General features: G+C 41.4%; 1 protein-coding gene across 2 annotated transcripts in view; it reads right to left on the reverse strand.

Annotated features, from left to right (window-relative positions):
• The window catches only part of paip2b (poly(A) binding protein interacting protein 2B), a 118,108-nt gene that overhangs the window by 16,580 nt on the left and 76,397 nt on the right, over positions 1–25,131 (reverse strand). For both annotated transcript variants that reach the window (XM_059965780.1, XM_059965779.1), the window contains one exon: positions 3,599–3,772. In XM_059965780.1, coding sequence (XP_059821763.1) covers positions 3,599–3,772 — 174 coding nt within the window. The remainder of the gene's footprint in view (positions 1–3,598; positions 3,773–25,131) is intronic.

A 25,131-nucleotide genomic window follows, 5' to 3' on the forward strand; every position in this document is an offset into this window, starting at 1 on the left:
TGGGGGGCGGAAGATGGACTTTCCTCAGCCTTCACAGAAAGTATAGAATCGCTGCTGGGCTTTCTTTGCTATGGAGCTGGTGTTGAGACACAGGTGAGATACTCCTCTAGGTGAACACCAAGAAATTTGGTGCTCTTAATGATCTCTACTGAGGAGCCGTCGATCTTCAGTGGGGAGTGGAGTCTCTTTTGTTTTGTTCACATTAAGAGACAGGTTGTTGGCTCTGCACCAGTCCGTTAGCCACTGCACCTCCACTCTGTAAGCTGACTCGTCGTTCTTGCTGATGAGACCCACCATGGTCGTGTCATCTGCGAATTTGATGATGTGGTTTGAGCTGTGTGTTGCAGCACAGTCGTGGGTCAGCAGAGTGAACAGCAGTTGACTGAGCACGCAGCCCTGGGGAGCCCCCGTGCTCAGTGTGATGGTGTTGGAGATGCTGCTCCCGATCCTGAGTAACTGAGGTCTCCCAGTCAGGAAATCTAGAATCCACTTGCAGAGGGAGGTGTTCAGGCTCAGTAGGCTCAGCTTTCCAATCAGTTTCTGAGGGATGATTGTGTTGAATGCTGAACTGAAGTCTATGAACAGCATCTGAACGTGTCTTTTTTATCCAGGTGGGTTAGGGCCAGGTGGAGGGTGGTGGCAATGGCGTCATCTGTTGAGCAGTTGGGACAGTACGCAAACTGCAGGGGGTCCAGTGAGGGTGGCAGCAGGGTGTTGATGTGCCTCATGACGAGCCTCTCGAAGCACTTCATGATGATGGATGTGAGTGCAACGGGACGGTAGTCATTTAGGCAACACACTGAGGACTTCTTCGGCACGGGAACAATGGTGGCAGCCTTGAAGCACGTTGGAACGGTGGCGCTGCTCAGGGAAATGTTGAAGATGTCAGTGAGAACATCTTCTAGCTGGTCTGCACATCCTCTGAGCACTCTAGCAGGGATGTTGCCTGGTCTAGCAGTCTTCCGTGGGTTGACCCTGCACAGGGTTCTTCTCACATCGGCCACGGTGAGACACAGCACCTGGTCATTTGTAGGAGGGGTGGACTTCCTCGCTGCCAGGTCATTTTCCACTTCAAACCAGGTATAGAAGTTATTCAGCACATCTGGGAGGGAGGCATCACCTGCACAGTTGGGTGATGTTGTCCTGTAGTTGGTAATGTCCTGGATGCCCTTCCACATGTGCCGCGTGTTGTTACCGCTGTCCTGGAAGTGGTTGTGGATTAGCTGGGCGTGTGGATGCTTTGTCCCTCTGATGGTTCGGGACAGTTTGGTCCATGCTGTTGTTAGAGCTGCTTTGTCACCTGCTCTGAAGGCGGAATCGCGGGTCCTCAGCAGCGCACGCACCTCCGCAGTCATCCATGGCTTCTGGTTAGCGCGTATAGAGATGGTCTTGGACAGAGTAACATCATCAGTGCCCTTGCTGATGTAGCTGGTTGCTGATGCTGTGTACTCCTCTAATTTGGCAGAGTCGCTATCGGTTGCAGCCTCCCTGAACATGTGCCAGTCAGTGTGCTCAAAGCAGTCTTGAAGAGCAGAGATGGCTCCTGCTAGCCAGGTTTTCATCTGCTTCTGAACTGGTCTGGAGAGCCTGACGAGCGGTCTGTATGCTGGGATTAACATAACAGAGATGTGGTCTGAGTAACTGAGGTGGGGGTGGGGCTCTGCCCGGTACACGTCGGAGATGTTTGTGTAAACCATGTTCTCTCCCCCCTCGTTGCAAAGTCCACATACTGATGGAATTTGGGGAGCAATGACTTAAGGTTCGCGTGATTAAAATCACCAGCGACAATAAACAGTCCATCAGGGTGTGCGTCCTGCAGTTCGCTAATAGCCCTGTACAGTTCACAGAGCGCCTCCTTAGCATTAACGCTGGGGGGAATGTAGACACCGAATATAAGAACAGAGGTGAATTCCCGTGGCAAATAAAATGGTCTGCATCTAACTGCCACAAACTCCACTAGCAATGGGCAATACAGGCCCAGAGCTATCAAACACTCTTCATGTGACAAGCTGTTTAATACTGGAGTCATTTTCGTGAACCTCCTTTGAACCCTCTTCAGTTTCAGCATATTCTTTCTAAGATAAGGGGCCCAAAACTGCTCACAATACTCTGTGCGGCCTCACCAGTGCTTTATAAAGTCTCAACATTACATCCTTGCTTTTATATTTTAGCCCTCTTGAAATGAAGGCTAACATCACATCTGCAGACTTAAACCTGCAAATTAACCTTTAGGGAATTTTGCACAAGGACTCCCAAATCCCTTTGCACCTCAGATTTTTGTATCTTTTCTAGATAGAACAGACAGATAGCATCTTCTTCCTTGGGTTGAAATGTCTAATACAAGAGGGCATGCATTTAAGGTGAGGGGCTAATTTCAAACGAGATATGAGGGCGTTTTTTCCCCCTTACACAGCAGTGGATGCCTGGAATACGCTGCCTGCGGTGGTGGTAGAGGAAGATACATTAAGGACTTCTAAGAGACATTTAGATGGACAAAAGAAAGTGAGGAAAACAGAAGGATATAGACATTGTGTACGGAGAAGTCATTGGCTTAGGTAGCCATTTGACTAGTAATAAAATTGGTACAGCACAACATTGTAGATGTGGGGGCCCATTTCTGTGCTGTACTGTTCTATGTTCCAACTGTACTGCTGGAATGAAACAACAAATTTCACATCATATAAAAGTGAATATGATCATGGCTGATCTACACTGGCCTGAAAATTCCTCTTGTGCTATTTCTCCACACCCCTCTACTCCTTGATCTGGCAAATATTTATCCACCTCCACTTTAAATACTACTAATCCAGCTCTTACCACCCACTCAGACAGAGAATCTTGGCGATTCACCACTCTCTTGAGAAGAAATTTCTACATACTCCAGTTTTCAATGGCCAGACCCTCACCTTGAACTTATATTCTCTTGGGTATCAGTTCTTGCCTCCATTTGCTATTAACCACCTTCAGGTGTGTGCTCATGGACACCAAAATAAATAGGATATATTCCAATGATAATATATGACTTATGCACAGGCATACACTGAGTACATGATTGAGAACTAGTAAATCCCTCGATGCCTACAAGTGTAGGAGTGCACTTAAAGATAAGTTACAAGAGCAAGAAGAGGATAGGAGGTGGATTTAGCAAGCAAGGTAAGGCAAAATCCCAAGATATTCTATAGGTATATTAAATATTTCCAGGGAGTGAACAAATCTCTTTGAAGATCAGAATGCCATCTGATTGTAGAACCAAAGGAGATGGAAGAGATTTTTAATGAGTCTTTCTGTTTGTTTTTACTGAGGAGAAAATGACAGAACAATGGAAAGAAGTGGGGGAAGCTGACCAAGTGGATTACCCTTATTCCTATGTCCTGTGTTTGGTCACAAATTCTGCATGCAATACAATTTGAACATACAGACCCTAAAGAGTGCGGAAACATTTTTTTATATAACCGTGCTGGGAAATTGGAAATTTGATTACAAAGCAAGACTATAAGAGCTGGGATTGTAGTGGTTAGAACAGAGAAAGATGAAAGAAAATTTGATGAAGTGACATTGCACTCATTCAAATGGGTGCATTATTGTTTTTACTATTTACCACAAGATCCTCTGTCTTGTTGCTTTCACTTATGGATAGTCCATTCATTTGCTGTTGCATCTGGTTGATGCCTGGCAAATCCCGTTCTGGAATGAACCATTCCTGGTCTTCTTCATCCAGCATTTCCTGAAAACAACGCTCCAAGAATTCTTCCTCCCATAATTCCTCTTCTACCTGTGGACAAAAAATTTTAACAGTGAATACATATGCTGGCTTGTTCAATGCAATGTGACATTCAGCAGAGTAGGTGGGCATAACCATCTGCAATTTCTCTAGGCACAAGGTAATCAGAAATCACACTATAATGAAGCAATAAAATGTCAAAATGTGCTAGTGGAAGGAAGAAATGGAGTGTAGAATGGAATCATGCATTGATGTGAGTTAAGCTCACTCCTGTGAATTGCTATATTGCTGATAGGCATTTGCCCAAAATTCCTTCTTGCACAATGATACCTAGTATACTAAGGAACAGCTCTGTGTGGTAAATAAGAGGAAAATGGAAATAAACCAGGTTTTGCTTGATGCAATAGACAACAAAAAAAAACCTTTAATGGGCAGAGGAGGGAATACTGTATAACTGGTCAGATGTCTATATTCTATTTAGTTTAGAAGTACAGCACAGTAACTAACCCAGGGGTCGGCAACGTTTACCACTAAAAGAGCCAATATGGACCCATTTCCCACAGAAAAGAAAACACTGGGAGCCACAAAATGAAATAACACTGCATACAACGGGTTTTTTTTGCCTTTATGCTATGTATAAACAAACTATAATGTGTTGCATTTTTGAAATTGATGAACTCCTGCAGAGAAAACGAAATTACATTTCTGCATGCATCAAAAACATTTTGAACTCCGAAAAAAAGACGTTGGGTTGAAGGTTACTACATAGGTAGCCTACCTTGGATCGAAGAATTAAAAGAAAGCGCGCACTGGCGGGTGTCAGGCATTGGCAGTTGTGATGTATATTAATAGCGATAAAAAACACGTTGTAGCGGTGTAGCGCTATACGCAGCGCTAAAATAAAGACTGCAGTCAAAGGTAACTTTATTCGAACTAAACAGCCTTGCTTTAAAGCCTCCCTCAACCCGTCCCCGTGGGCGCGGATGCTCCAAAAGACACGTACTCACAAACCCCCGTAGGCTATCTCCCTTAGTCGGAATGGTGGCTAATTGTGAGCCGGTTCGGATGTGCCAGGAAACGGTGTCTCCGCAAAGTTTTCATATTGTACAAGATCACCATAATCTTCAAATTTCGAATTACATTTCAAAAGCTAACAAACCACGGGGAGCCGCATCACAGAGATCAAAGAGCCGCATGTGGCTCTGGAGCCGCAGGTTGCCGACCTCTGAACTAACCCATCCCATCCCACCCAACTACAGTCCTGTGACCAAATAAACTATTAATCCATATCTCTTGGAAAGTGGAGCACACAAAGGAAACCCTTGCGGTCATGGGGAGAATGTACGAACTTCTTTCAAAAAGCAGCAGGAACTGAACCACTAACTGCTAAGCGACCGTGCCGCCTTGGGCAGATAACTTTATGGCAAGATAAGAGCAGGTGGTTGTTGAACTTTGTTAAGCAGATGGGATAGGAGAGGAGTAATCAAATCACAAACAAGAGAAAATCTGCTGATGCTGGAAATCCAGAGCAGCACACACAAAATGCTGGAGGAACTCAGCAAGCCAGACAGCATCTATGGAAAAATGTAGTCAACGGTTCGGGCTGAAACCCTTTGGCAGAACTGGTGAAAAAAACTGAGTAAATTTAAAAGGTGGAGGAGGGGAGAGAGAAAAACGCCAGATGATAGGTGGAACTTGGGAGGGGGGAGGGATGAAGCAAAGAGCTAGGAAGTTGATTGGTGAAAGAGACAGAAAGCCATGGAAGAAAGAAAAAGTGGCGGGGGGGGGGTGGTTGGGAGGGAGGAGGAGCACCAGAGGGAGGTGAAGGTAGGCAAGGAGATAACATGAGAGAGGTACTGCTTCCAGTGGCAGGAGGACTGGTAACTAAAGGGCCACAATGAAAAATCCACGACATTAATAATTTTTCCAGATCATATCAGGGTTGCAGAAGCAGATTCATAAATAACTTCATAAATGAGAATGCGGCAAACATTCCAAAAGAGAAAGAACAAGGAATCTGAATACTCTACAGCTCAGGTCCTAGAATCAGAGAATTATCGAAAATAAGGCATCTATTTAACACATCACATTAAATTCAAATGAGACCCTATTCTCATCCATAGTCTTGTAGGCCATTGCACTTCACTTTGGGCTTTCGGTAGCATTGAATTCAGTTTTATAAACCTCCCATTTTTGTGTTATATTTTCCTTGATAACCATCAGGGTACTGAGTTAGATGTTCCTTAACTTTTGACAAAATTGTTTGGACTGAATCTTTATAATATTGTCCTTGAATATCTCAAAGTGTACAAACATACAATTATCTTCAAGTAGCTATTTATAGTTCATTTTAAGATTTAATTTAATTTATTTTGAAGAATATCACAGATTATGCCCTTCTGGACCTTCAAGCTGCACTGCAACCCTGATTTAACCCTAAACTAATCACAAGCCAATTTACAATGACCTATTAACCTACTCGGTACATCTATGGACTACAGGAGGAATCCATAGGACCTGGAGAAAACCTATGCATTCCATGGGGAGGACATACACAGACTCCTTACACAGGATACCAGAAATGAACCCCAAAACCCGAGTTGCAATAGTGCCATGCCAGTGCACACCCAGATGCAGTGGCCACTGCTGGGCCAATCAACAGTGTTTTTTTTAAAAACGTCTTTTTTATGATTGTGAAACACTGCTGGAATGAAGAACTTAAAGTACCACAGGTCTACCCAATCAGTGAGTTGCTCACTGACAGAGGAGCTGGTCTTGGTGCAGCGGTGTCACTGCCTCCTACAGAAAGATGTTGGCGCACAAAGGCTGTGTGCAGTTTAACAGCAAGTGATTTTCTTGGACATCTTGTGATCTCAAGACCCTGTTGCACATTGGCAATGTAGAATACTGCAAATCTGGTTCACTGGTTTATTGGCAAGCTGGGGAGCTACATGGCCAGGGCAGTAATGCAGAATAGGTCTCATGTCATGGTGTCACCTGCTACAGCTGCCCAGGAAAGAAAACGTTGGAGGTGGAGTGGCTGGATTGGGGGCTGGTTTTCCACCCCCACTCCCACCCACCATTGGTGTTGCCCTCCAGTGTTCACTCAGTGGAACACAAGCTGGATTGTGTTGATTGCTGCAGGCTTATTCTTGCTGACAACATCCACAGACTTAAGAACTTGGGCTATATTATGTTTTTTTGTGTGTGACTGTACGTTTACTGCTTTTATATATGCTATACATGCCTCGTACATGACTGTTGGTAGCATGTCTTGCACTTTGGCCTCAGAAGAATGCTGTTTCATTTGGCTGTTTTCATAGGTATTCATGAATGGTTAAATAAAAATTAAACTTGAACTTGATTCATGTGAAATAAATGTGCTGGATCATGTTTGGCCAGGTTTGCACCTTCTACGGAATATAAAAACATGGGCTGTTGAGGCTTCAAAAACCATTGGTGAGGCTTCACTTGGAGTATTCTGAGCAGGTTTGGGACCCTTATCTCAGAAAGGATGTGTCAACATTGGAGAGGGTTTAAAGGAGGTTCACAAAACTGATTCTGCGTTTGAAAGGCTTGTCGGATGAGGAGCATCTGCTGGCTCTGGGCCTCAACCCACTGGAATTTAGAGGAATGAGGGGTGACCTCATTAAAACCTATCAAATATTGAAAAGGCTTCAATAGAGTGGATATGGAGAGGATGTTTCCAACAGTGGGACCAGAAGATACAGCCTCAGAATAGGACGTCCTTTTAGAACAAAAATGAGGAGGAATTTCTTTAGCCAGAGAGTGCTGAATCTGTGGCATTCATTGCCACAGGCAGGTGTGGAGCACAAGTAATAGTGTGTATTTAAGGCAGGGGTTGATAGATTCCTGATTAGTCAGGGTATGAAGGGATACGGGGAGAAGACAAGATTGGGGCTGAGAGGAAAATTGGATAGCTATGATGAAATGGCAGATCAGACTTGATGGCCCAAATGGCTTAATTCTGCTCCAGAATTTTATGGTCTTTTTCCCACACTAGCTTGTTGAAGTTGTACAGTTCCCACTGGCTTGGAGAGAGTGCTGTTACAACCATATGGAGAGGTTCGCACCTCTAACCCAGCAAACTCTTATCCCTTCTGACGCTCATGCTTTCTTTAAGGCTTTCCCAGTATCTCTGCCTACAATGATATAAAAAACAGCTTAAATAAAATCTTCTAAAGGTAATAAATTAAAAAGCATAACATGAATTAAGAACATGAGTATTAATTCATGAATGGGAAAATACATTTGTTTTGCTTACTTTTTAAAGAAGTCAGGTGGACTATACTGAACACTAACAAGAGAAAATCTGAAGATGCTGGAGTTCCAAGCAACACACACAAAATGCTAGAGGAACTCAGCATGTCAGGCAGCATCTATGGGAAAGAGTACAGTCGATGTATCGGACCGAGACCCTTGAGTAGAACTCTTCACTGTCCTGCTGAAGGGTTTCGGCTTGAAGCATTGACTGGGACCACAGCTGTTTAAAATTTACGTCAACAATTTAGATGAAGGCATTGAGAATAACATCAGCAAGTTTGCTGATGACACTAAGCTAGGTGGCAGTGTGACATGTGATGAGGATGTTAGGAGAATTCAGGGTGACTTGGATAGGCTGAGTGAGTGGGCAGATACTTGGCAGATGATGTTTAATGTGAATATGTGTGAGGTTATCCACTTTGGGAGTAAGAACAGGAAGGCAGATTATTATCTGAGTGGTGTAGAGTTAGGTAAGGGAGAAATACAAAGAGATCTAGGAGTCCTTGTTCATCAGTCACTGAAGGTGAACGAGCAAGTGCAGCAGGCAGTAAGGAAGGCTAATGGAATGTTGGCCTTTGTTACAAAGGGAATTGAGTACAAGAGCAAGGAAATCCTCTTGCATTTGTACAGGGCCCTGGTGAGACCACACCTGGAATATTGCGTACAGTTTTGGTCTCCAGGGTTAAGGAAGGGCATCCTGGCTGTAGAGGAAGTGCAGCGTAGATTCACAAGGTTAATTCCTGGGATGTCTGGACTGTCTTACGCAGAGAGGTTAGAGAGACTAGGCTTGTACACGCTGGAATTAAGGAGATTGAGAGGGGATCTGATTGCAACATATAAGATTATTAAGGGATTGGACAAGATAGAGGCAGGAAATATGTTCCAGATGTTGGGAGAGTCCAGTACCAGAGGGCATGGCTTGAGAATCAGGGGTAGGTCATTTAGGACAGAGTTAAGGAAAAACTTCTTCTCCCAGAGAGTTGTGGGGGTCTGGAATGCACTGCCTTGGAAGGCAGTGGAGGCCAATTCTCTGGATGCTTTCAAGAAGGAGCTAGATAGGTATCTTATGGATAGGGGAATCAAGGGATATGGGGACAAGGCAGGAACCGGGTATTGATAGTAGATGATCAGCCATGATCTCAAAATGGCAGTGCAGGTTCGAAGGTCCGGATGGTCTACTTCTGCACCTATTGTCTATTGAAAGGGTGCATTGCTTCCTGAATGTCAACATGGCTGAAGATCTATCCTGGGCACAATATATTGATATAATTATGAAAAAGGCACATTGGCGGCTAAATTTCACCAAAAGTTTGAGAAGATTTGGTATGTCATCAAACACTCAAGCAAATTTGTAAACATGGAGAGTATTCTGACTGGCTGTGTATGGAGACAAAAATACATAGGATCAGAATAAACTTCAGAGGGTTATAGACTGAGCTGGCTCAACCCTCCCCACCTTCAAGGACATCTTTAAAAGGTGGTGCCTCAAGAAGGTGGCATCCATCATTAGGATATCCAAGACATGCCCTCTTTCATTACTACCATTAGAGGTACACACACTCACTCAATGTTTTTGGAACAGCTTCTTCCCATCCGTCAAATTTCTGAACAATTAACAAACCCGTGACACCACCTAACTATCACCTAACTATATTGTGAGCAACACACACAAAATGTGGAGGAACTCAGCAAGCCAGGTAGCATATATGTGAAAGAGTACAGTCAACATTTCAGGCTGAAACCCTTCGGCAGCAAGGGTTCTCTTTTTGCACTACTAATATATTTCTTATTGTAACTTATAGTAACTTTTTATATATTGCAATGTTCTGCTGCTGCAAATTTCATGTGCCAGTGATAATAAACCTGATTCTGATCCTACCTGCCAGCCAGCTCAGTAAGACTGCGAACCACTACTGGATTCAGTACTGCATTCAGCATTCACGAGAGAAATCATATGCTTCACTCCCTGACCTCCAGCACATTCCATGCTTCTGTGCAGCAGTATTCAGACCTAAAGACCATGATGTGCACACTGCAGCTAATTTTCAATCCTCTGCCATACCACACTGGCTTGAGATCAGACTAGCAGCCTGCTAGATTTATGGGAACATTGTTTAGGGAGCCAAACTGTGCATCCCACAAGTAGGCAAATGACTGAAGAAAGCAATGGTAAACACAAAAGGCACACTGACAGCTTTTCAGATTGTATTATGTATTTGAAAGGTGTAACAGTTCTTTGACTAGCCTGGTTACTGTGACATCATGCCATTTTTCAGTTCATTGGAAGCTATTTTGGGAAAACTCTAGTGCTAGACAACCTCAACTTCTGCCGTCAAAGCAGACAAAAACAATTCAAGGCACAGTGCCAATCTATTAACATTTTGAATGAGATTCACTGGTCTCAAAATGATGACAAGCTCTTAAGCTCCTAATATATACAGTTCAGACAGGGCAATACCAAGTGATGGAGAATGTTTCCTTTCTGGATATGATTATTTTCTGGGCTGGCCCCTCTCGTCGGTGCTGTCCTCTGGTGTTTGCTCAGTTGAAGACAAGCTGGACCAGGACAATATGCTGTGCACCATCAATCTATAGGCCATACTACCCAGGGACTTGGGGTTAAATTATTTTTTGTGGCTGTATGCTTTTCTGCTATCATAACTATATGAGCTATTCGTACTGTGTTTTGTACCTTGACCTTGGAGGAACGCTGTTTGTTTGGCTGTATTCATTTGTATGAGTGAATGACAATCGAACTTGAACTTCTTCACAGTTAAACACAGTACAAAGCACCAAGGGTGATTTTAAATAATGAGAAACCATGAAGGATCAAGCTATAGCACCACAGTAAAGAATTCCATCATTCTAGACTATGCTAAAGATGTAACTGATGCACCATCAATAACTCTCAGAGACGTGAGGCGAGATATAGGCTTTTATTGGCTGGAAGAAAGAACAAGCAGCAATTGACCACCATACTACATCCTGGAGACTGAGGCCAGGGCTGTGTCTCCAATCGCCTTTATACCGGGGTCCATGGGAGGAGCCACAGGAGCAGTCAGCGGGATCCAGACAGGTATATGTAGTTCACCACAGTAACTCATTGGGAGAGTGCATGGTTTGAATGTAGGGGCCTGATTTAATCCCTAGCATCTTAATCCTAGTTAGTGTGAATTTATTGGAGCATAGCCGAGCAAATAGTAGAGCGGTATTCCACTATGCAACATACCAGACTTCATTCCTGACCTGTCTGTGGAGCTTGCACATCTCTATCAGGCAGAAAACAGAAAAGCCTCAAAGAACACACCACCCAATTCTTTTTTTGTAATTTATTTTTTTTTATTGTTCATCATCAAACATTTCCACAAGATGTATTTCAGACATTGTACATATATATCATATAATCATATACATCACAGATCTCCACAAAGCATTTATCTGAGGTATACACTTATAGAAAAGAGTGGAAAGAAAAAACAAGCAAAAGGAAAGAACTATGTACAAGTAGGGAGTGATTTTTTTTTCAACAGATTCATTGATTTGTGAAAATAAAATCAGGCCTATGAGGCATTATGTAGTTAAACCACTTTTCCCAGTATTAATCAAATTGTTCCAGCTTATGATTAACAGATGCTGTTATCTTCTCCATTTTGTAAATGTCCATTGTAATTTCCATCCATGTATTTAAAGTCGGGCTCTCCTGTGATAACCATTTCCTAGTAAGGGTCTTTTTACCAACCACCAACAGTATATTCATTAAATATTTATCTCTTTTCAACCATTCTTGAGGTATTGATCCAAAATATATGGTCTTACTCTCTAAGGGTATTTCACATTTCAAGATGTCTTGTAGGGCTCTGTGTATCCCCCTCCAATAGTTTTTGATAACAGGGCAGTCCCAAAAAATATGACAATGATTTGCATTTTGAGTTCCACAATTTCTCCAGCAAACAAGGTGGTTACTATCATAATGGGATTTCTGAGAGGGTGTAATAAAATATCTTATCAAGTTTTTCCATCCAAACTCCCTCCATTTCTGTGAACTGGTACACTTCCATTGATATCTCCATATTGTTGTTCATTCTTCCTCAGATATAATTATCCCGCCTTCCTTCTCCCATTTTGTTTTAATGTATGAAGTCGAATGTGTTTTAAGATTTGACAACACCTTATACATGCTTTAAATGATTCTACTACCATTATCTGAATTATAAGCTTTTCTCAAGAGCTCTATCAAGCATGTACTTGCCTTGGTTACATTTTTAAGCATCTTATTAGCATATTGTTGCATCTGTAAATACCGATAAAAATCTTGTTTTTCTATTAAATGTTTCTCTTTAATCATTTCAAAACTGAACAGTGTTCCTTCTTTCATTATGTTGCAAAGAACTGTTATTCCTTTAGCTGTCCAGTCCTTAAATCTAGCATCCAATTTATTTGGTGTAAAATCCAAGTCATATGCACACCATTTAAGAATTGCAACATCTCCCTCTAGATTATATTCTTTCATAGTAGTTTTCCATATTTTAAGAGTCAATTTCACCCATGGGTTATCAATAGTATTTATGTACCTTTGCAGGTTGTTATCAGCCAAAATTGCTTGTGTGGGGATGGGAAGTACCCGCTCATCAATGTTTTCCCATTGAGCGTCATATGATGGGTTGCACCAACATATCACAGCTCTCAACTGTGCTGCAAAATAATAATCCCTAAGAGAAGGTAGGCCCCATCCCCCCTTTTCCTTTGTTAATTGCAAAGTTTTGAGACGAACTCTAGGCCTTTTACCCTGCCAAATATTCCTTGATAGCATCTTGTTCCATTCATTGAATTGATTTTGATTAATCTCTATTGGTAGGGTCTGAAAGAGATATAACAGTCTGGGCAGTATATTCATTTTAATAGACTCAATCCTTGAACTGAGACTGAAAAATGTTCCATCTTGCCACATCCTCCTTAATTTTTTTATATAAAGGCTGATAATTACATTCTGATAACTTTGCCAAATCTTTTGGGATAATGGTGCTCAAATATTTGAAAGACTGTGCCATGCCCAGGGGTATCGACTTTCAATTTCTCTTGGTGGGCTACTGTAATATGAAAGTAATTGGGTTTCATCTATGTTGATCTTGTATCCTGATAATTGACCATATTGTTCAAAAGATTGCATCAATTTAGAGTATGTTGGTTGCCCTGGATACATCAAAATGTCATCCACATAACAAGCCAATTTATGCTCTGTCCCATTAATAGTAATTCCCCAGATATCTTCATTTGGTCTGATGTATTGAGCTAATGGCTCCAGATATAATGTGAAGAGTAGCGGTGACCATGCACAACCCTGCTTCGTGCCCCTTTCTAGGGTAAGACTATTTGATAAATATCCATTGATTTTAATCCTAGCAGTACGATTGTCATATAGTGTCTGTGTAGTTTTAATAACTGTGTCTTGGAAACCAAATCTATGTAAAACTCTGTAAAGAAAATTTCAATTAACTGAATCAAATGCTTTTTCAGCATCCACGCTTATCACTATTGCTTCGATTTTATTTTTTTGTATATGATCCATAATGTGACATGTCCTTCGTATATTGTCTTGTGTCTGGCCGTTGTCGTATAAAACCTGTCTGATCGTCACGTATCAGTATGGGTAGAAACTCCTCTAATCTTTTGGCCATGATGGAGGTAAATAATCTATAATCTACATTAAGACCAGATATTGGTCTAAATGACCCACATTCCATTTTATCCTCGCCTTCTTTCAGTATAGCTGAGACTATTGCTTCCTTCCAACTGGGTGGCATTTGTGCCTTTTTTAGAGCCCAGTTTGGTGTGGGGAGTAAAACAGGAATTAACTCATTTTTAAATTCTTTGTACCACTCTGTCATATACCCATTTGATCCTGGTGACTTGCTTAATTTAAGCCTACTAATTGCAGCTTTTAATTCAATTTCAGTTAAGTCAGCAGTCACCGTTCTATTTTGTTCTTCGCTTAAAATGGGTAACTCTAGAGAATTCAAGAAGGTGTCAATTTGGGTTATACTTCTCTCTGGAACTTTGGAATATAACGTTTTGTAAAACACTTCAAAAGCTTCTTGAATTTCACTTAGCTTATTTTTTTTTATCATTTTCATTCTTGGGTCCCTAATTCTATGAATTGTTTTTTCTATTTTTTTTTTCAGTTTCCACACCACTATTTTCATAGATTTCGATCCACTTTCATAATGTCTCTGTTTCAGAAACATTAAGTTTTTCCTGATTTCTTGCATAGCCAAACTATTTATTTCATTCCTAATTCTTTTAATTTCCCCTAATGTATCCTGTGCCAAATTCAATTTGCGTTTTTTTCTAGTTCCTTCAGCCTACTCTGTAATTCCTCTAATGTTTTTTTCCTTATTTTTTTTCTTATATGAAGATATCGCTATAATTTTCCCTCTTAAGACCACCTTCAGAATATCCCTTAAAATCTGAGGTGAAACCTCTCCATGATCATTAAATTCTAAGTAGAGACCAATTTCTTTTTTAATTTGTTCCTTAAAGTACGGATCATTGAGTAGACTTGAATTTAGTTTCCAAATAGTATTCTTTGGTTGGAGGTCAAAATCAACAGATAAATATATAGGTGCATGGTCACTTACATCTATTGTCCCAATTCCACAGATGTTTATTTTGTCTTTGTCTTTTCCAAATGTTATGAAATGGTCTATTCTTCTAAGTACAGAATGGGGAGCAGAATAATGAGTGTAATCCCTTCTGTTGGGGAAATGGTCCCTCCATATATCAATTAAACCAACATCCTCAAAAAGTGTATTAACTTCCTTATGTAAAGATTTTGTTTCATAGGTTTTTCTATTGGAAGAGTCTAAGTTTGGTTGTAATTGTAAATTTAAGTTGTCCCCACATATCAGGAGACCTTCTGTTTCTGTTACCATAATATCAGTAATTTTCTGAAAGAAACCACTATCACTTCCCGAGGGTGCCTACAATAGAGTAACTGAATTGCCGTCTATATTCCCCCTTACCAGAATATATCTGCCCTCTTTATTTCCCATTTCGAATACTTTTTCAAAATTTAGTTTACTTGAGATAAGAATAGCAACTCCTCTCCTATGTCCTGATTTATATGAGGAGAAAAACAGATTAGTGAAGCCCATTCTCTTTAGTTTTTTATGCTCATTATCACTAAAATGAGTTTCCTGTAAATATACTACATGGGCTTGTTCTTTTTTCATTTTGGATAAAATTCTCTTACGTTTGATTGGATTTAATAGCCCATTGACATTAAAAGAATTGAATTTTACCTTGTCCTTAGCCATCTGTATTTATCTGTCAATGTATCATTGAAATTAGAATAAAACTTAATCGATCTACTCCCTGAACAAATCGATCTAATCCCTGAACAAATAAGAACCAAGAAAAGCAAATAATAACAAAAATGGCAACAAACATGATTCCAAGGTTGAGGTCTCTAGTAGATGACCCTGCGTTGAGCTACAGGAAATATCTAGCTGTGGGGGATAACCCCTCCTACTTGTGAGTTGAGGGCCCCCATTGCAGTTTCACAAAAGTCAGTGAACAAATCCATTACACAGAAAAGATTTCCCTGTGTACTCCGTGTGTGTGTGTGTACGTACGTACACACACACACACACACACACGCACACACAGATATATATACACATATATTCTCTAAGTGAGCGAATAAAGAATAACAACAAAGTAATATAATATCCACATTATAATAAGTATTTCTTGAGATAGGTATATCAACATCTACTTTTGCTTCCATTTAGCTTCTCAACATTTTTAAAGTTAGCCAAACCTTATGGCTCTTCGGAAGGGGGTGAGGACTGTCTTTGGGAAGCTCCCGGTCTCTTCCTGATATATTCCTCTCGGCCTTTGCCCGTCTCCTGCCTTCTCGATTCTCGCACTATTTCCCAAGTGGAGCGGGATAATTCCTCTGCCAGGCTTTCTCTCGGTTTGGCCACACTGATGGTCAACCCTCTAGACCAGGGGTCGGCAACCCGCGGCTCCGGAGCCTCATGCGACTCTTTCATCTCTGTGCTGCGGCTCCCCATGGTTTGTTAGTTTTTGAAATGTAATTCGAAATTTGAAGATTATGGTGATCTTGTACAATCTAAATAAAACGTTGAGGCGACCCCATTTCCTGGCACATCCGAACTGGCTCACAATTAGCCATCGTTCCGGCTAAAGGAGTTAGCCTATGGGGGTTTGTGAGTACGTGTCTTTTGGAGCATCCGCGCCCACGGGGGAGGGGGGGGGGGGGCAGGTTGAGGGAGGCTTTAAAGCAAGGCTGTTTAGTTCGAATAAAGTTACCTTTGACTGCAGTGTCGTTATCTTAGCGCTGCGTGTAGCACACCGCCACAACGTGTTATTTATCGCTATTAATATACGTCACCACTGCCAATCCCTGACACCCGCCAGTGCGCGATTTCTTTTAATTTTTCGATTGAAGGTAGGCTAACTATGGAGTAACCTTCAACCCAATGTCTTTTTTTCGGAGTTCAAAATGTTTTTGTTGCATGCAGAAATGTAATTTCGTTTTCTCTGCAGGAGTTCATCAATTTCATAAATGTAACACATTATAGTTTGTTTATACATAGCATAAAGGCAAAAAAAACCATTGTATGCAGTGTTACTTCATTTTAAATGTCAAACGGGTTTTGTGGCTCCCAGTGTTTTCTTTTCTGTGGGAAATGGGTCCATATGGCTCTTTCAGTGGTAATGGTTGCCGACCCCTGCTCTAGACTTTATGTCTGTAGTCTCCTTTTCCACTGTCTGGTACAACCATGTCTCATCGTCATAAAACACTTGAAGTTTAGCAGGGTACGGAGTTTGAAATCTAATCTTTTTTTACTTTAGTACTCACTTTACTTCAGAGTATTCTTTGCGTTTCTGCAGGACCGTGGGGGCAGGGGGCGGGTAATCTTGGTCGAAATATATTAATTTATCATCTAAACACTCTTCTTACCCCAGGCCCTTCGCAGAATCTCCACCTTGTTGCTGTACCGAAGGAATTTAATTATTATTGAGCGTGGCTTTCTATCCCGGGTAGGTTTCGGGATGAGCGTACGATGGGCTCTTTCGACTTCCAGCTCCATAGCTGAGGGAAGATCCAGCGCGCCCCGCAGTAACTTTCCGACAAACTCCGTCATAGACGAGCCCTCTGCTCCTTCGGGAACGTTGTAGATTCTGATATTTTTCCACCTTGATCTTCCCTCCAGGTCAAGCAGTTTGCCTTCTTGGTGATTTAATATTTTTATTGTTTTACTCAGTATCCGTTCCACGTTTTGAACGTGATCTTCCACCTTCTCAATTCGAGTCTCTGCCACTGCTATTTTTTGATTGACGCTGGCAAGCTCTGACTTAATATCACGGAGCTGCTGCTCTATTTCTTTCCGGAACTCCCTTATCTCTTTCGGGATTTCAAAGATATTGGCCGCTTCGCCTGAATGAGGCCCAGCGTCCACCTCGCCAGCACGCAGTCGGGTAGGAGAGCCACTCACTGCACTCCCCTCGGCCGCAGGCTCCGCAACATCACTTTTTTTATTTCCATTCCTTTTCCCCATTCTTGCCCCTCTTTTCAGTTCAAATATTTTTTGAAAAATACTATATTTGATGGGTTAATGGGGCTTAATACATGTTTTTACGGAGGAGCTAGTGACTTAAGCTGCCATTCTCGATGATAACATCACCGGAAACCCATACCACCCAATTCAAGGACCGTTTCTACCCTGCTACAGAATGGCTCCCTAGTATGGTAAAATTGAATCTTGACCTCACCATGTTTTGTTAAGATCTTGGACCTTATTGTCCACTCACACTGCACTTTCTCTATAACTGTTGCACTTTATTTTCCTGTTATTGCTTCACCTCATACTAATGCACTGTTTAATGAAATGATCTGTATGAACAACATGTAGGGCAAGCCGTTCATTGTACCTTGGTACATGTGACAATAAGAAACCAATTCCAATTTCAACTCCCTGTGAGCACATGGGTTGGCAGGCAAGTTGGTCACTGTAAATTATCCCTTTCTATAGCACCTGCCTGGCAAACTAGCCTTATACAAATAAGTATTAAGCCAACATTATATTAAAAACAGAAAGTGCCTGAAAATCTAAGCATCAGATGAAAGAGCTGAGGGATCCTCCATGAAACTAGGGAAAGAAATAAGATCGTCCGGGTAGAGTGAAATCTGAATGAAATCAAACTCGTTGCTTAGTTGAAGAGGTGCGGCAAGTGGAAGAAGGTTAAACTGTGGTTCTGGCATACAGGGACATCCCCAGCAGACCAAACTATACTGAAAAATTTAATTATAGTTTGCTTTCAGTAATATGAAGCTGCACTTCAGGGAAGTCTTCAAAATACATTCAAAACCAAACCAAGGGTCTGCCCAGTGTCTTCACAAATGTGGGACACCATACTCGTAACTCCAGAAATATTCAGTTCTCCATGGTCCACTACTGGTGAAGATATATTGGTAGAACAGTTGCAAGAAGTTGTTTATGAACCCTTAGCAATTACCTGGTTTTCTGCATTATTTACTTAGGAAATGTGACCTGATCTTCACCTAAGTCACAATAATAGACAAGCACAATCTGCCTAAACTAATAACACACAAACAATTGTAGTTCTCATCAAAACTGCTTAAATGGTGTACTCAGTAATAATCTAGGTTCAAAAAAAAAGTATATGAACCTCTGGGGTAATGCCTTCTACAAGAGCTATTTGGAATCAGGTATTCCAATCAATGAGATGAGATTGGAGGTATGGGTTGTAGAGGAACCTTGCCTATAAAAAAAGACAAAGTCAGGTTACTGACAGAACTTGGCTCTTCTCAAAAAAGATCTGTTAGTGTGCACCATGCCTCGATCAAAACAACTTTCAAAGGACCTTAGAAGAATTGTAGAGATGCACAAAGCTGGAAAAGGCTACAAAAACATTTATAAAGACCTGAGTGTTCATCAGTCCACAGTAAGAGAAATTGCCTACAAATGGAGGAAATTCAGTACTGTTGCTACTCTCCCTAGGAGTGGGCATCCTGCAAAGATCACAAGAAGAGCACAACGTGCTATGCTGAAGAAGGCAAGAGCAAAAGACATGCAGAAATCTCTAGAACTTGCTAAAGTCTCTATTCACATGTCCATTGTAAGAAAAAACCTGGAACAAGAATAGTGTTCATGGAAGGACACCACAGAAGAAGCCACTGTTCTCTAAAACAAAAACATTGCTGCACATCTCAAGTTTGCAAAAGAACACTTGGATGTCCACAGTTCTTCTGAGACAATGTTCTGTGGACAGATGAGACAATAGTTGAACTATTTGGCAGAAATATACACCGCTATGTTTGATGGGAAAAGGACACTGCACATCAAGGCCAAAACCTCATCCCAACTGTGAAGCATGGTAGAAGGAGCATCATGGTTTGGGGCTGCTTTGCTGCTCAGAGCCTGTACAGCTTGCAATCATTGAGAGAACAACAAATTCAAAATTGTATTAAGACATTTTACAAGAGAATGTCAGGGTAGCAGGGTCACCTGAAGGTTAATAAAAGTTGGATGATATAACGACAATAATCCGAAACCTAAGAGTCAAACAAAATGGTTTAAAAAGAAAAAAATTTGTGTTTTGGAATAGTGCAGTCAGAGACCAGACCCTGTCCCAATTGAGATGCTGTGGCATGATCTGAAGAAGGCTATTCATGCAAGATATCCCAGAAGTATAGATGATATGTAAGTTTTGTATCGAGATATGGTCTAAAAATCCTCCTCGCCATTGTGCATGTCTGATCAGCAGCTACAGGGAACATTTGAAGGTTATTGCTGCTAAAGGAGGTTCTACCAGTTATAAAATTCAAGGGTTCACATATATTTTCCAGCCTGGACTGTGAATGATTAAACAATGTGTTCAATAAATACATGAAAAGTACAATTGTTTGTGTGTTATTAGTTTAGGCTGATTGTGCTTGTCTTGGATGAAGATCAGACCGCATTTTTTAAGTAATTACTGCAGGAAAGCAGGTAATTCAAAGGATTCACAAACTTTTTCTTGGAACTGTATATCCAAAAGATACATGGCCAACAACATTGGCAGCAGGATCTCGTAGCGGTTAGCATAATGCTGAAACAGTGACCTGAGTACATTTCTGCTGCTGTCTGCAAGGAGTTTGTACATTCTCCCCATGACTGTGTGTGTTTTATTCTGGATGCTCTGGATGCTCTCCCACATTCCAAAGACATACAGGTCAAAAGGTTAATTGGCAAATGCGCGTAATTGGGCAGTGCACATTGAGCCAGTAGAGCTTGTTACAATACTCCAAATAAATAAATTTTCATCTATGATGAGTGTTTACAAAATAAGGTATCCCAAGGAGCTTCATGGCAGCATTTAGATTTTTTTTAAAATACTAGATTTATATGTCATTTGTACATAGAAACACATTATTTGTGTCAACAACATAATCAGAGGATGTGCTGGAGCAGCCCATAAGTGTTACCACGCTTCCAGCACCAATATAGCACACCCACGACTTGCTAACCCCAATCCGCATGTCTTTGAAATGTGGGAGGAAACTGTAGTCTTTTCATTGTGACAATAATGACAATAAATGGCCTCAAATTGTTCATGTCAGCTATATTGCTCACCAAACAAGTCCCAATTGTTGATGTTTTAACTCCAAATATCAGGAAATTTATGATACAGGTGGCAGCCATGTGAACCCTGTTCACCTTGCAATCTAAGTGCACATTCACACAAACACTTTACCACTAGGAAGACGAGAAAACATCACTGCCTTACATCCATTGAATGCACTGAGGAAATCTGCTTATGCACGATTCATTTCGCAGAACAAAGTTACTTCATTATTTCCTACAAGGTTAAGAGTGTAAAACAAGACCTAGTTTTCCAAAAGGAAACACAAATACAATTAAAATACATTGTATGTTTTCTCTTCCTTTTAAAATTGTAAACCAACAATAAAAATAATGTGGGATAGCACATTCTTTAAACTTTCTCTTGACAAAAGCATTTTCCCAAAACAATCAGCAACTTCTTTGAAAGACCTGTTGCATAATTGAAAATGCTGATTGGTTCAGTTCCAAAGTGTTAACTACATTTAGTGAATCTATTAAAACAATGGTTCACAAATGCATTCAGGTAATTTGCAATCATTTAGGTGAAGATCAGGCTTAAGACCCCAAATCAAAGCAGTTTTAAAATAAATTTTAGACTTGCCCTGATCATTTAGTATAAATTCAGGCAACTTTCAAGATAAAGTCATAATACATTATCAGGAGTAAAGCCTTGGAAATTAAATTTCTGTTGTTTACTGCTAACTGAGCCAAAGAGGAGGTTATCACATGCATATTAAAGCTGATAGTAGCAAAAAGCTTACTATACTCGGAGACAGTTATACATGTCATTTGAATCCTTAGAAGTTTCCTGCAATGACTGAACACACTAAGCAGACTGTTCAGGACTAATGTATCAAGTGAATTGAAGGTCCACAGTAATGTTTGATCCTTTCAAAAGTGTAGTGCTCCATATGTAGTAAATCAACATGCGGTGAAGTGGGGCTGAAGGAAGTTAGAAAGGAATCATTCATGTCACCTACCACCTTTATGGCTTTTCTCACTCCAGATTTGGTTCTATTTAAACTCATTAACTTGGGAATAAGGCAAAGAAAATTTTGGATATAGAACAAAGGACAACTTAATTTCATTCATCTTTACACTTGCGTACTGAAGAATCTTGAATTTCCCCTCTAGATTAAGACACACCCAAGTCAATATCTAGGGATTAGTGTTTGGAACCTTTTGTTACATAAATTAATAGTTTGGAGAGATGGCTACAGTTACAGCATTTAAAAGGTACATGAATTTAAAAAAAGGTTAGAAGGATATGAGCCAAAGGTAAGCTAATCAAACTTGGATGGATATCTTACTCAGCATTAACAAGTTGGGCCAAAGTGCCTGCTGCCATCACCATTCATATAAGAGAAAGATTGCATTCAATTGCTCCATTTTCATCTGTCCAGTAACAGCTGAAGAATCATTTGCAAAATCTTCCCTTGCTGTTCCCATAATTACCTCCTATATTAACCTATAAAAAATAATGGATTCAGTCCAGTCCATCAAGACTAAGGCCCTCTTAACCAATCTGTTTCTACACGAAACACTCACAGAAAAGCAGCGTCCTTCATCAGGGACCCACCAGCACCCAGGACATGATGTTTTCTCACTGCTACCATCAGGTAGAAGGTTCAAGAGCTTCAGGACTTGCACCATTAGGTTCAAGTACAATTACTGTCCAGCACTCTATACCTCATGTTCTTCATCTGGTCAGGGAAAGTGAGGAGGTGATAGAGAGGAGCTATAGGCAAGTAGTCACACCGGGGCCTTGGAGACAGGTCGGGGGGTGGGGGCAAGAGTCAGATACTAGAGAGTACCCCTGTGGCTGTCCCCCCCCCTTAACAATAAGTACTCCTGTTTGAGAACTGTTGGGGGGACAGCCTACATGGGGGAAACAACAGTGTCTGTGCTTCTTGCACAGAGTCTGGCTCTGTGGCTCAGAAGGGTAGGGAAAGGAAGAGGATGGCAGCAGTGATAGGGGACTCTAGAATTAGAGGGTAAAACAGGCAATTCTGTGGATGCAGGAAAGAAACATGGATGGTAATTTGCCTCCCAGGTGCCAGTGTCTGGGATGTTTCAGATTGAGTCCATGATATCCTGAAGTGGGAAGGTGAACAGGCAGAGGTCGTGGTACATATTGGTACCAACGACATAGGTAGGAAAAAGGAGGTGGTCCTGAAAACAGAGTTTGGAGAGTTAGGAAGGAAGTTGAGAAGCAGGACCTCAAAGATAATAATCCCAAGATTACTGCCTGTGCCATGTGATAGTAAGTATAGGAATAGGATGAGATGGAGGATAAATGCTGAGGGATTGGAGCAGGGGGCAGGGATTCAGATTTCTGTATCATTGGGACCTCTTTTCTATAGGCGTGATCTGTACAATAAGGTTGGGTTGCACTTGAATCCAAGTGGAACCAATATCCTGGCAGGGCAGTTTGCTAAGGCTATTGGGGAGAGTTTAAACTAGAATTGCTGGGGGAGTGGGATCCGAACTGAAGAGACAGAGGAAGGGGCTGTTGGCTCACAAATAGAGGAACGCTTGTAGGCAATGTGAGAGGGAGGATAGGCAGGTGATAAAGAAGGGATGCACTCAGACTGATGGTTTGATATGTGTCTATTTTAATGCAAGGAGTATCATGAACAAAGCGGATGAGCTTAGAACATGGGTCAGTACTTGGAGTTATGATTTTGTAGCCATTACAGAGACTTGGATGGCTCAGGGGCAGGATTGGTTACTTCGAGTGCCAGGCTTTAGATGTTTCAGAAAGGACAGGGAGGGAGGTAAAAGAGGTGGGGGTGTGGCACTGCTGATCAGAGATGAGTGTCACAGCTGCAGAAAAGGAGGAAGTTATGGAGGGATTGTCTACTGAGTCTCTGTGGGTGAAAGTTAGAAACAAGGAGTCAATAACTCTACTGGGTGCTTTTTTTTTTAATATAGACCACCCAATAGTTACAGGGAGATCGAGGAGCAGATAGGGAGACAGATTCTGGAACAGTGATTGTCATGATGGGAGATTTTGATTTCTCCAATATTGATTGGCATCTCCCCAGAGGGAAGGGTTTAGTTTGTTAGGTGTGTTCAAGAAGAACTTCTTACACAATATATAGATGAGCCTACAAGAGGAGAGGCTGTACTTGATCTGGGATGGGGAAACAAACCTGGTCAGGTATCAGGTCTCTCAGTGGGAAAGCATTTTGGAGACAGTGATCACAATTATATCACCTGTACCACAGCATTGGAGAGGGATAGTCAAGTCAGGGAAAAGTTTAAATGGAGTAAGGGGAAATATGAAGCTATCAGGCAGGAACTTGGAAGCATAAATTGGGAGCAGATGTTCTCAGGGAAATGTACGGCAGAAATGTGGTAAATGTTCAGGGGATAGTTGTGTGATGTTCTGCGTAGGTATGTTCCAATGAGACAGGGAAAGAATGGTAAGGATACAGGAACCATGGTGCACAAAGGCTGTTGAAAATCTAAACAAGAAAAAAAGCTTATGAAAGGTTAAAAAAAAACCTAGGTAACGACAGAGATCTAGAAAACTATAAGACTAGTTGGAAGGAGTTTAAGAATGAAATTAGGAGAGTCAGAAGGGGCCTTGAGAAGGCCTTGTTGAGCAGGATTAAGGAAAACCCCAAGGCATTCTAGAAGTATGTGAAGAGCAAGAGGATCAGATGTGACAGAATAGGATCAATCAAGCGTGACAGTGGAAAAGTGCGTATAGAACTAGTGGAGGTGGCGGAGTTAATGAATACTTTGCTTCAGTATTCACTACAGAAGAGGACCTTGATGATTGCAGGGGTGACCTACAGTGGACTGAAAAGCTTGAGCATACAGACATTAAGAAAGAGGATGTGCTGGAGCATTTGGAAAGCATCCAGTTGGATAAGTCACTAGGAAAGGACAAGGTATACCCCAGTTTCCTGTAAGAAGTGAGGGAGGAGAGTACTGAGCCTCTGGCAAAGATCTTTGCATCATCATTGGGTACAGCAAAGGTTCCAGAGGACTGAAGCATTGCAGATATTGTTCCCTTTTCAAGAAAGGGAGTAGAGAAAGCTCAGGAAATTATAGATCAATGAATCTTACTTAAATGGTTGGTAAGCCAATGGACAAGATTCTAAGAGGCAGGATTTATGAATATTTGGAGAGGTATAATGTGATTAGGAATAGTCAGCATGGCTTATGAGCCTGATTGAATTTTTTGAGGATGTGACTAAACACACTGATGAAGGTAGAACAGTAGATGTGGTGTATATGGATTTCAGCAAGTCATTTGCTAGGTACCCCATGCAAGGTTTATTGACGAATTAAGGAGGCATGGGATCCAAGGGCACATTGCTTTGTAGATCCAGAATCGGCTTGCCCACAGAAGGCAAAGGCTGGTTGTAGACAGGTCATATTCTCATATTCAGCATGGAGGTCGGTGACCAGTGGTGTGCCTCAGGGATCTGTTCTGGGACCCCTTCTCTTTGTGAT

This window comes from Hypanus sabinus, chromosome 3 (assembly GCF_030144855.1).
Source record: "Hypanus sabinus isolate sHypSab1 chromosome 3, sHypSab1.hap1, whole genome shotgun sequence".
Lineage (NCBI taxonomy): Eukaryota > Metazoa > Chordata > Chondrichthyes > Myliobatiformes > Dasyatidae > Hypanus > Hypanus sabinus.